General features: G+C 42.0%; 1 protein-coding gene across 1 annotated transcript in view; it reads left to right on the top strand.

Moving 5' to 3' along the window:
- Positions 1-339: 339 nt before the first annotated feature.
- Positions 340-13,752, top strand: part of ARHGAP15 (Rho GTPase activating protein 15) — an 816,107-nt gene continuing 802,694 nt past the window's right edge. Inside the window, exons 1-2 of the mRNA XM_030209134.1 lie at positions 340-404; positions 12,097-12,161. Coding sequence (XP_030064994.1) covers positions 372-404; positions 12,097-12,161 — 98 coding nt within the window. The 5' untranslated portion in view covers positions 340-371. The remainder of the gene's footprint in view (positions 405-12,096; positions 12,162-13,752) is intronic.

Raw genomic sequence — 13,752 nt, 5'->3', positions numbered from 1 at the left:
GGGGGGGGGGGGGGTTAAGTGGTTTCTTTTAAGTACAAAGTGCCCATCAGGAGAGCATTGGCAAACAGAGCAGCTATGGACACCAATGACAGCAAGGGGTACAAGCAGCATCATGCAGGGCACTGAATACCAGAAGCAGGCAGGGCAGGCACTAACAGCACTCTTAACAACATTGGCCCCTAAACAGAAGTGAAGGTTAATGACACAATACTAAAACAAACGATACAACAAATCATAAAGGAAATGAAATAAAATGAACTTTTTGGACTGTCCATTCCTGTAATATCAGGAAATATTAATTTGTCTCTTTGTAATACAGATTTTTTTTTTAATAGATTAAATGTCACAGAAGGAATCATTCTCAACATAATATGTCTGGCATTATTACCTCATTAGAACATTTGGTAAGTATTATGCTTTATACAGAATGGGGGCAATTCTATAACTGGGCACATCCATTTAAGCACCCCAAAGTGTGTTGGGAGCTTATTCTATAATGGCACCTGAGCACCCAGGTTCTGTTATAGAATACTAGCTTAACCTGGTATTGGTGAGCCTAACTTTCACATGCCCACAGTTACAGCAGCTGTAAACTTGGCATACCTGTGGGTGCATATATGTAGCAGTAAACCATTTAGCTTACATAATTCTATAATTTATGCGTATAACTGGCAGCCCCACTCATGTCAGTTATGCTCTGCCCATTTCCGTACCCCCTTGCATTTACACACTGACTATCTCCTAAATTTTATATATGGCACAATACATTGTGTGTGCTAATTTGGTCATGCAGCCAAACTGCGCGCAAAACTTAATTGATTTAGAAGATAATCAGTGCCACTAATTTGTACTTAACCAATTAGTGGCACTAATTGGCTTTAATTAGAAATTACGAGTACAACTTTTTAGGCGTATTCTATAATGCAGTGCGCATAAATTCTAATGCACACAGTCAAAAAGGGGGTGTGGCCATGGGCATGGAATGGGCGGGTTGTGGACATTTCAAAAAAACTATGCGTGCTATTATGGAATACACCAGATCTGCGCCTCAGTTGCGCACAGGTATTAGGTCTGATAGGTGGCCTAAATGGTTGTGCCTAAATTTTAGGCACAAGAACGGCACATTAGCATTTTCTATAAACTACACCTAACTTTAGGCATAGTTTATAGAATTACGCTAACCATGTGGTTTTTAAGGTGCCATATGTAGAATTTTCCTCTATGGGGCTGATAGATCATGGGAGTTAGCTGGCTGCCTTCTGCAGTCAGCGCTGAGCCCCGGTATTCAGTGCCAGGCTGTTTCTACTGACATTGAGTACCCGGGCTCAGGGCCGACTGAAACGCCCAACATTGAATATCTGGGTGTATTTTGGCTGTTTCAACTTAACCAGCCAAGTCGATATTCAGCACTAGTCGGTTAAGTTGAAACCAGCCAAAAATAGGCCTGCTATTTTAGCGGCCTAACTTGGACACCAGTTTTAGCCAGTGATGCGCTGATTATTGTCGGATAGCCAGTTATATTGCGCGATATAACCAGATATCCGCTGAGCGCTAACCGGCAATATTCAGCGGGGATAGCCAGTTAAGTACTATTTTACTGGTCAGGAGCCGTTCCTAGATGGTTAAATGGTTTTAAATATTGGCCGGTATGTAATTTTACGTTTGGTCTTATAGAATAGTACTTAGACATGCATAACTTACATATTGTAGGTGCTCTTTTACTAAGTTGTGGTAAGCACTAACGTGCACTTCCCACAGTTTAAAAGGTCTTACCATGGGATGCACTGAGGAATCCTGTGGTAAAATCTCAATGTGTGTACGCAAACCATGCGCTATAAAATATTCCAAAATTTACTTCGGCGTGAGCATGTCTGGGGGCGGAAAGTGGGAGTGACAGTGCAAATCAGTTAGTGTAGTCATGTTACTGCACGCTAACTGCAGAATTAGCATGTAAGCCATTACTGCCTACAAAAAAGGTGGCGGTAAGGGCTCACACACTAATTTTGTTAATGGCTTTAGCACACAGGAATGACCCATGTAATGGTGCATTAAGGTCACTTTTTAACACAGCTTAGTAAAAGGACCTCATAGAGTGTAAAAGCAAAGGGAAATATGCAGTGACGGCCCTATCATTAGGCCAACTGAGGCGTGGGCCTCAGATGGCACTCTCCAGAAGTGGCACTCTTCCCTTCCCTCCTCAACCCTTTTCCCCAAGTTTACCATATATTTTTCTTTTCTAAAAGGTGGCAGCAGTAGCAATTCCTATAGGCTGCCCTGGCATCGGCCTTTTCTCTCTACTGCAGCCCACTTCTTCACGTAACTTCCTGTTTCCTCAGAACTGGGTCGCAATAGAGCAAAGGGGCTGGTGCCGGTGGCAGGACAGCCTATTGGAATCACTGCCACTACCACCTTTTGAGTGGAGGAGTAGCCTAGTGGTTAGTGCAGTGGACTTTGATCCTGGGGAACTGGGTTTGATTCTCACTGCAGCTCCTTGTGACTCTGGGCAAAAATAAGTACCTGTGTTTAATATGTAAACTGCTTTGAATGTAGTTGCAAAAACCACCGAAAGGAAGTATATCAAGTCCCATTCCCTTTCCCTTTCGGAAAAGAAAAAAATAAGGTAAAAATTGGGAAGAGGGTTGAGGAGGAAAGGGAGGAAATGCTGGTGTGGGAGTAGGGGTGGCATCAAAACCTTGCCTCAGGCGGCAGATTACAGTGGGCCGCCCCTGGGATTATATATGGGTGAGACTTGGGCGGATCTCCCAGTTATGTACAAGCGGCATATAAAAGTTGGTGCCTAGTCTATGTAGAATTGTTCTCATTTAGGAATATGTATTTATATTTCAAACCTTATTGAAAAACTGCAAATATTATATTAAAGGAGCAACTTCGATAATCTTAGTATTATGATGATCCATTTAAAAAGATTATGAATAGTGACTTCATGGCCTGAAAATCTATAAAAATTATTTTTAAATATATTTTTTAAATTAGGTGCTTGTTTTGTATACAAGTAAGGCAAGTGAGCCAAAGTAAATGTATGAGTAGAGGTACATGAAATTCTTATTTATGAGCAGTAATAAATGGATCATTTTATTATGCAGAAACATACTTTAATGATAATTATTCTAGCAATCATTTGATTTCAATTTTCTTATCCTTAACTGCTAGTTGATTCTTCAAAATGATTGTAGGCTATTTTGTCCATTCTCCTCTGATGAACAACCCCCTCCCCCTTCCAAAAACAAAACAACAACAAAAAAACACGTGTGTATACACACACACACACAAAATCAATGGTAACAACTTAACGTTACAACAGATATTCATGAAAGATAAATATCTTAACATTTTAAGGATATCCTAGTGATGTTCTTTACATTGTTAGTTACCCATCTGGGGAAGGTGTGAGATAATGACCATGTTAACGCCTGAAAAGAATAATGAGGAAACAAATTGGATAAAAAAGTACAAATAAAGAGGATGCAGTTTGTATCATAATAAGAATGGGCAAATAGATCCAAGATAAGTAGGGATATGCATTTATTAGCACACATTCACTTCCTTAGCACTTCTTAAACATTTTAACTTAAATGCAGTTCATTTATGGGCATAATAAAATCCACTTTGGAGCCGACTCTGTGGGTGCTGTGGGTGCTTGAGCACCCCCAATATTGAGAAAATTCCTTGTATGTGTCCAGGAAGGGGTTATTTCCATTGGGCTTAGCACCCCCAATAATTTTGAAAAGTTGGCTCCTATTTCCACATATGTGTTAAAATTGTGTATTAAACTGAATGTGTGAAACAAACTGAAAAAAATGTTCAAAAATCATAGGAAATGTCTGAAAATTGCTGAAAACAGTCCAGTTACATTGAAATAAAGGCTAACAATTAACTTGCAGGAGGTTTTTTTTTTTTTTTTTTTTAATTTCAGTTCGTCTTTCTTCATAATTTGCATTGCTAAACATAAGACATCTCAGGCAATACTAAAACCTTGGAAGGCTAAGCTTAAAATCTCTCAAGCTATGAGTCATTCTGTTATAGGAAGTTACTACAACTTGCAACTGCTGAAAATTTGCATAACGTTATAGGGATAAAATATCCTTACAGCTTTATGTGTTTGCTGCCCTGCTGAGCACTGACATAAGTATAACACCATAGAAGAGATGGCCAGCCAGTAAACTATGTGATGCATGTTGTTTTCTATGCTGTTTCTGAGAATGTTTGTCTTGATTGTTATTGTTCGGAATTTTCTTCATCTTAGGAGCTGAGTTATTGAGTGCACACTCTTTAGAAAGAGGGTACACCTCAGTATTTGAAAAAAAGGGTGCACTCTTTATGAAATACTGCATACTCCTTTCCTGATAGCATATGCATGGCTCACTATAGATAGGGTTACCATTTTGTGTCCTCTGAAAAAGAGGACACATGTCACGCCCCTTTCGGATCCTCATTCCACCCCCTTTCCCCTCCCCCCATCACATAGTCCCCTCTCCCGCGCCCCCCCCCCCCCCCCATCACATGCTCCTCTCCCCTCCCCTTCCTTACCATCTTCCCTGGTGGTCTAGTGACGTCTTTGGGGCAGGAAAGAGCCCCCTCTTTCCTGCCCGGAGCTCTGCCTGCCCTTGCCTACATCCTTCTCGGTCTCGGCTGGGGATTCAAAATGGCCGTCGAGAGTTGAAGCGGCCTCGTGAGACTTCAACTCTCAGCGGCCATTTTGAATCCCCAGCCAAGACCGAGAAGGAGGATGGGCAAGGCAGCGCTCCGGGCAGGAAAGAGGTGGCTCTTTCCTGCCCCAAAGACGTCACTAGACCACTAACTAGGGAAGATGGTAAGGAAGGGGAGGGAGAGCCACGGTGCCGATGGATCGCGCAACCGCACGCACGCCCTCCCGCACGCATATTTGTCCAGAAATCCGGACAAATGTGTGTGCGGGCAAAACCTGCCGGACGCCCTGGACATGCCCTCAAAAAGAGGACATGTCCGGGGAAATCTGGATGAATGGTAACCCTAACTATAGAGAAAAGAGCGTGCACTGTTCCATAAAGTTAGCCCTTTTTCCAAATAGTGTGCCCTCTTTCTATAGAGTGTGTACTATTATAGGCAAAATAAAAACATGGTTTTTCATTTTTTTTCTCCCATTTTTGGGTTTTAATGACATGCAATGGAATGGGATCTATTATTGACATTTCCCATTTCATTGCAAATAGCAACCCACCCCTATTCCATAGCTAACTAAAACTGTTACATTGGTTCACAGGGTGTTTCTCCATATAAGAAAGAATGCACTGAATGTAGAAAGACAAAGCAGGAAACACAGTAGATTCACACAGGAGGAAAAAGATCCATTTTATATTCCTCATTAAACGTTCTTCAAGACTTTGAAATGTATTACATTTGAACTTTAAACCTGTTGAATAAAATCATTTAAAATACAAACTCAAGCACATTTCAAATTCATTAGTAAAAAAGTTAAATGCGGGTAATACAGTAGCTTAGAAAGCAATAATAGCTATATCTATTATTTTTCTGGTACCCATCGTGTTCTACAGCATCTAATATTTCTGTTTAGCCTTACTAACATTAATGCCTCCTCAGATGGCCGCCAACTAAGAGGGCCATGTCACGTCGAGCTCCTGACGTTCTCGCCGGTTGAGTCCCTTCCAGCTGTGAATGGTGGTTGGAGCTGGTGCCTTCCAGCAGAGTGGAGGGCTGAAAATCACCTGACCTCCTGTGGAGTGCCTGTCCAGGCAGTGAAAGGCAGTAAGTGGAGGAGACATCATGGAGGCCCACCTGGCCACACTGGAAATTGAACCCAAGGTGGCATCGGTGCCCCGGTGAACTGGAGGGAGGGAGACCACCTTCCTTCAAAGGAGGAATTCCCTATGATGTGGGGCACCAGAACTGGAGTGAAATTAGAGCTGCTGTTGTCCGGAATGAGAGGAACCACTTCCCCAAGGTTGGGAGAACCTTTTCAATATTCAGTGTGTGGCACAGAAGACTCCACCAGGGTTCTGAAGTGCTTCTGCGAGTCAGAAGCCCAAGCTGCTAAATACCAGATGCGATGTGGCCAGGAACGGCATTAGCTGTACTGAGACCCGGAAAGAGCAGAATGGCCCCTACTGCAGTGAGGGAGAGCTCCACACAAGAGCCTCTGTCAACTTCGGAGTCTCAGCTGTAGTGCCATACCTAGTAATGATCAGGAAACAAGTGAAAGAGCAGACAGCTCCCCACCACAAGCACCTGGTCACACTGGATTGGACCCAATCAAACTGGGTCATGTCGGACACAGATCCTAATGACGTGGGATCTAACTGAGTTGCTGAGCCACCTGTATTATTCAAGGGACAGCGGGCAGCAGAAGACTCAAGGTGCGTGCCCGCAATCCACGATTGTCCCACAGGATGCCCTATCGAAATCCCTCATAAGAACATAAAGAACATAAGTGTTGCCATACTGGGACAGACCGAAGGTCCATCAAGCCCAGCATCCTGTTTCCAATAGTGGCCAATACAGGTTACTGGTGCCTGGCAAGATCCCAAACAGTACAATACATTTTATGCTGCTTATCCTAGATAAAATCAGTGGATTTTCCTCAAGTCCATCTTAATAATGGCTTATGGACTTTTCTTTTAGGAAGTTATCCAAACATTTTAAACCTTGCTAAGCTAACTGCTTTTACTACATTCTCTGGAAAATGAATTCCTGAGTTTAATTACACGATGAGTGAAGAAATATTTTCTTGGATTTGTTTTAAATTTACTACTTTGTAGCTTCATTGCGTGACTCCCTAGTCCTAGTATTTTTGGAAAGAGTAAACAAGCGATTCATTTCTACCTATTCTATTCCACTCATTATTTTATAGACCTCTATCATATGTTTTTTTTGTTACATTTGTACCCTGTGCTTTCCCACTCATGGCAGGCTCAATGCGGCTTACATATACAGGTACTTATTTGTACCTGGGGCAATGGAGGATTAAGTGACTTGCCCAGAGTCACAAGGAGCTGTGCCTGAAGTGGGAATCAAACTCAGTTCCTCAGTTCCCCAGGACCAGAGTCCACCAACCTAACCGCTAGGCCACTCCTCCGCTCCCCTCAGCCATCTTTTCTCCAAGCTGAAGAGCCCAAGCCACTTTAGCCTTTCCTCATAGGGAAGTTGTCCCATCATGTTTGTTGCCCTTCTCTGTACCTTTTCTAATTCCACTATATCTTTTTTGAGATGCGGTGACCAGAATTACACACAGTGTTCAAAGTGTGGTCACACCATGGAGTGATACAAAGGCATTATAATGTCCTTATGTTTGTTTTCAATTTCTTTCCTAATAATACCTAATATTCTATTTGCTTTCTTAGCCGCCGTACACCTAGATCCCTTTCCTCAACCTCAAAGAAGAGGCAGCAACTCACAGGAGAGTCAGCAGAGGGAGGTGTCAGCCCCAGCCATGAGAAGCCCATCACACAGGGCACATGGGCGAATACTGTGGGCCATTCATCGGCTTGCCATAAAGGACCTGATCCACCAATTTGGGTGAGCGATCCTGAAACGCAAGCTAGTGCTTCCACCTTAGACCAGATTCATAGTAAAGGCCATATGAAGCACCACGGTCCCTATCTAACATAGGACCTATGTAAAAAATAAATGTGCTAGGCCTGGCTACTATGGCTAGCCCTTCTAGGCTTCTCGAACACGACTTCTCCATCAGACAAGAACCTACCACTTAAGAATATACCAATCATACACGCGACCACACGTAACCCCATATACAGTCCTACTGGCTGCTCCCCTCCACACTGACCTCAGTTTGAAACAAAAACTGAAAACAGACCAGGACATACACACTCATTCTGCAGGAAAACAGGTCATCTAAAACCAATTAAATGAGACATATCCAACTGGATTACTGATGACATCACTCCAGTACCTTTAAACTTCATCAATGCCAGATCGGTAGGCAACAAATTTCAATTATTGAATGATCTAATAACCTCCCATGACCTGGGATTTATGTTCCTAGCTAAATCTTGGCCAAAAGATTGGGAAAACCAGGGGGGGGGGGGGGGAGTTGACCATAGTATACAAAAGCTTCTTTAACCTTACCCTAATAAAATCTATGATCTCTCCAGAGACTGAAGTAATGCTATGCAACCTCTAGGACAAAACAGTCCCTTCCAGCTCTATCGGATTACTCTTTATATATCGTCCACCCAGCCCTTGGACCAAAGCAGAACCTATGTTATTAGAGTGTCTTGCAAGCTTTCTGTCAATTTTCCTGGGTTATCATTCTGGTAGACCTAAACTTACATATGGAAGACAATATCGATTCTGATGTAACTAATTTCAAAACTTTTGTATCATCCTGGGAATTGTCCTTCATGATTACAGGCCCCACAAATGAAAAAGGCCACACTTCCTGGGTAGGATTCCTCCGCAACTAGTGAATGATCCAATTTTAAACCCAGTGCCTTGGTCAGATCATTATTTACTGGAACAGTACTATGTATGTGCTTATCTAAATATACTCGTCAAAAGTTCCCTAAATTGATCCACTCCAGAGGTAAAATCAATGAAGGGGCTTTGTGGCTTGAAATGACCCGGAATAAGAATGACCTGCCTTTAGAACCCATCAAGATGAAATCTCACTGGGACTCCCTGGCTATCTCAGTGCCAGACAAGGTAGCATCATTAAGAAAAAGATATACTATTAGGAGGAAATCTAATCCCTGGTTCATCCCCAAACTAGTCCACTGCTGCATCTTGTGATCTTGGGCAAGTCACTTAACCCTCCATTGCCTCAGGTACAAACTTAGATTGTGAGCCCTCCAGGGACAGGGAAATACCCAGTGTACCTGAATGTAACTCACCCTGAGCTACTACTGAAAAGATGTGAGCAAACTCCAAATAAATAAAACACTTAAATCTAATTGCCAATACCTGGAAAAAGTATGGAGAAGAAATAAGGAACCTGCAGACAAACAAACTTGGAGGTCCCAATTAAAAATCTATAAAAACAAAATTGCAGAGGTCAGAAAACTTTACTACTCAAATCTCATATGAAATACCCACCTGAACACCAAAGTGTTATTCAACCTAGTCAAAGGACTAATATCCTCTTCAATTCCTGACTCTGCAACTTTAATGTCAAACCCTATCCCACAAGACCTTGCTAACTTCTTTGAAAATAAAGTTACTCAAATTTGATCAAAACTCAATGCTCAGCTCAAAGAGCCTCAAACTAAACTTTCTAAGGAAATAACTTCCCTAACAAAGTACTATGAAACAGCCAGCTGACACTGGGATACCTTCTTACCCATCTCCGAAGAAGTTACCTCCACATTTAAAAAGCTAGTGTGATCTCACTGCACACTAGTTACATGCCCCTCCTATTTACTGTCCTCAATCCCATCCTTCATGATCCACTGGATAATTGGAATGACTAACGGTATAAGCTCCTTTGAGCAGGGACTGTCCTTTTTTGTTAAACTGTACAGCGCTGCGTAACACCAGTAGTGCTGTAGAAATGTCAAGTAGTAGTAGTAGTAGTAATTCTCAAACTACCTAGATGACCATTCATGTCTACTTCCCATCCAATTTGGCTTCGGAACGGTCCACAGCACAGAAACCTTACTGTTCTAATCTCGTATGACAGATCTCGGTGATCACTGAGAAGCAAACCATACTGCTGTAATTCAACATTTCTGCATCCTTTGATGCCGTGGACCACAGTCTTTTATTAGAAAAGCAAAGTGAAATGGGCTGTTGGGATCAGTGTTCAACTGGTTCCGAGACTTCCTGATTAATATGAGCTACTGTGTCTGTAAAAACAATGAGTTGTCAATTCTGGGTGCCACCTTGTGGAGTGCCCCAGTGCTCCCCACTCCTCTTTAATGTGTGTTTGTCATATCTTGTGAATATCAGGCTGTTGAAAGATGAACTCCTACTATCATATGCAGATGACATCTTCATCCTGATACCAATCTGTTGCAGCCTCTCAGACACCACCCCTGTACTATCTAGCTGCTTGGAATGCATTCAATAGTGAGCCACTGAGGTGAGATTGAAGCTGAACACGAATAAAACCAAACTGCTGTCCTAGTCCCAAGTACGTTAAACTTACCTACAGGCTTATCTCCGGTGGAGAAAAAAATCAAAAGTACTAGGAGTGATTCTGGCTCCACACTATCCTTCGAACCACAAATCAATATTTATGGCAAAAAACATTCTACAAGCTCAAACAGCTCAAGCTGATCAGATCCTACTTTGACTAATCTTCTTTTGCCTTGCTAGTTCAATCACTCCTTCTCTCTCAAATAGATTACTGTAACGCTCTACTCTTAGGCCTACCCACAAAATTGATGTCCAGGCTCCAACTAATACAGTACACTTTGTCCCGGCTGATCTTCAGATTACGAAAATTTGACAGACTCGCATCCTACCTGAAACTACTACACTGGCTTCCAACCCAGAACAGAGTGCTATCCAAAGCTACCTGTCTATTTTTTCAAGTTGTTTACAGATCAACATCAGCAATGCTGACTGACATCTTAAAGGTTTCATATTCAGACACTCCACTCGACTAACACCTCCTGAAATTCAGTACTCCAAGCATGAAAAATGTTGGTTTCTTCAAATACTTTAATGCTTTATTTTCTTTCAAGATCATTCTCCTATGGAATTCCCTACCTATCTCAATCCATCTGGAACTCTCCTACCTTACCTTTAGGAAAAAACTGAAAACCTTCCTATTCGATGATTAATGACTGAGAAAACACATACCACTCTGTGTGTTACCGACCATCAACTAGTGCAATATGTAATATGTTTACGCAGATTGTAAAATTGTTCTACATCTATCTGTGAATGTCTTCTAAACCACTGATGTAATTCTAAGGAAAACCACTTGTCTGTGATGTGAACTGTGGTGAACCCTTTCCGGGGATATGGCGGTATGCAAACAATAAATTGAGATGAAAGTATAAAGCAACATGAGGCATATGATATACGTATATTTAACCTACAAAATTTAAAATTTAGAGGCTAAGGTTCACTCAGACTTCGGGGAAAAAAAGTAGTGCACTTTGTCCTAAACAATTTTGGGCTGGATGTCCATAAAGTTAGCTGTATGAAATTTTCTCTCTGCCCCTGCCCCCTGTTCTCTGCCTTCCCCCCAACTCAAAATATAAGTTCCTTTGCTGGCAGGGATCCTCAAGCCCTGCTAGCTGAAGACTTCCTTTTTCTGGTGGCCAGCACTCCTTCCAAGTTTGGCAATCGGCAGCAGTATTCCTGGGCCACCACCATCACTGGCACACTGTGCATGCATGAAAACTGAGGTTGCATAGCATGCTAGTAGCAGCCCAGGGGCACTGCCACTGGCTACCAAACTTGATAACAGTTCTGGGTACTGAGGGAGGGGGGGGTCTTTACTTGGTAATATTTAGAGATCCCTGTCAGACACAGCAAGGGTGTACCATTGCTAGGTGAGCCTGAGTTCAAAATAGGTGTAGCCCTGCCCACCCACTCATGGCTCTATAACAGATCTCTTTTTATATCTACATTTCTATTTCTCTATATATCTGTTTCTGCTTATCTACCTATTATTCTTTTAATGCATTTTATTATCTTACTGTACACCGCCTTGAGTGAATTCCTTAAAAAAGGCGGTAAATAAATCCTAATAAATAAATAAAATTAACTATGGCTTTAGTCATTGTCTGACTGAATATCAGATTAAAGTTAATTGGATAACTTTTTCAGCTAACTTTAACCAGATAATTATTACTTGGTAATACTCTTTTTTTCCCCATAAATAACTGGTTATTTGACTTTCATTATTTAATTTAAGCTGTTTTCCTGTTGAATCAGATTTTGACATGATAATGCTAACTGGTTTGATGAGCAGTTAAAATGTAAGAATACAGTAAAACAAACCACAGAAAATATATCAGTGAAGGAGAAAACACTTTTGACTACAGACTTCTTTGGAATGATAAAGGGTTGAACTTATTCTAGAAAAAAAAACTGAATTTACATCCTCTTAAAAATTACTACAGATTGAATGTTTGTGTTGCATTTCTTTTCATTGCATTTTCCTCACAGGTTGAAGAAAGGAAAGAAGGGTATCTAAATAAAGCCAAAATAGCAGATGGAGGGAAAAAAATGAGGTATTGTATATTTATTTTATGTTGCCTGTTAATTCCATCAAGGGAATGTGTCTCCAACTAGGTTACTTTTAATATACCATGACAAGAATGAACCTCAGTAATGGATCCTTTTACTAAGCTGTAGTAGGCACTAACACCTGCCTAACCCAACTAAACATGGAGTACCATGGGACACGTTCAGGCATCTTGTGATAACTTCCAAATATGTGCACACTAACCACATGCTAAAAAATATTTTTTGAGGGGCATGTCACAGGCAGAGAGTGGGAGTTCCTGTGCTAACCAGTAAACACATCTACATTAATGTGTATTAACTGGTTCTTCTTTTTTGGTACTGTGTGAGCCCTTTCAGCCTACAAAATGGGCGGTAAGTGCTCACGGGGTAATTTTTTAAAATGGCTGCTTGCAACATTAGTGCATGGCCATTAATATAAAAAATAGACCATTTTATGACTGTGGTAGAAATGGCTTTAGCACATGAAAAGACCCATGTAAGAGTGCTATGGCCATGTTTTACCGCAGCTTAGTAAACGGGCCCCTAAGTAAGTCAAAATTGATATGATTTTGAGATGTGCATTTGTTTTCAGATGATTAGTAACATGTGGAAAAGGACAGCATTTTCACAATGTATATCTTTAAACAAATTAAGGGACCCTTTTACAAAGCTGCTGTAAAAAAATGGCCTGTGATAGTTTTAGCACATGGGTTTCCCACATGCTAAGGCCACTTTTAGTGTGGCTGCAAAATGGCTGCAATTTCTATTTGGTCATTAATGGCCATGCACTAATTTCCCAATTAGTGTGTGGCCATTAGCGCATGAGCCCTTACTGGCACCTATTTATTAGGCTGTAAGGGTTCCTGCGCTAACCCCACACTAATTGGGCAGTGCACGATGATTTACCTGTGCTACCTGATTAGTGCAGGGCATGCCTATCCTCTCAGGCTTATTTTCGAAAGAGAAGGGCGCCCATCTTCCGACACAAATTGTGAGATGGGCGTCCTTTTCTCAGGGTTGCCCAAATCGGCATAATTGAAAGTCGATTTTGGGCGTACTCAACTGCTTTCCATCGCGGGGACAACCAAAGTTCATGGGGGCGTGTTGGCACCATAGCGAAGGCGGGACTGGGGTGTGATTAAGAGATGGGCATCCTTGGCCGATAATGGAAAAAAGAAGGGCGTCCCTGACGAGCACTTGGCCGACTTGGTCCATTTTTTCATGCGACCAAGCCTCAAAAACAGTGCCTTAACTGACCAGATGACCACCGGAGGGAATCTGAGATGACCTCCCCTTACTCCCCCAGTGGTCACCAACCCCCTCCCACCCTAAAAAAAAAACTTAACATTTTTTTTTTGCCAGCCTTAAATGTCATACCCAGCTCCATGACAGCAGTATGCAGGTCCCTGGAGCAGTTTTAATGGGTGCAGTGCCCTTCAGCCAGGCATACCCAAGCCCATCCCCCCTACCTGTTACACTTGCGGTGGTAAATGTGAGCCCTCCAAAACCCACTCGAAACCCACTGTACCCACATGTAGATGCCCCCCTTCACCCCTTAGGGCTATGGTAGTGGTGTACAGTTGTGGGGAGTGGTTT

Source organism: Microcaecilia unicolor, chromosome 7 (genome assembly GCF_901765095.1).
Source record: "Microcaecilia unicolor chromosome 7, aMicUni1.1, whole genome shotgun sequence".
NCBI lineage: Eukaryota > Metazoa > Chordata > Amphibia > Gymnophiona > Siphonopidae > Microcaecilia > Microcaecilia unicolor.
The sequence above is the reverse complement of the archived record's forward strand: the minus strand, read 5'-3'. Positions and strand labels throughout refer to the sequence as shown.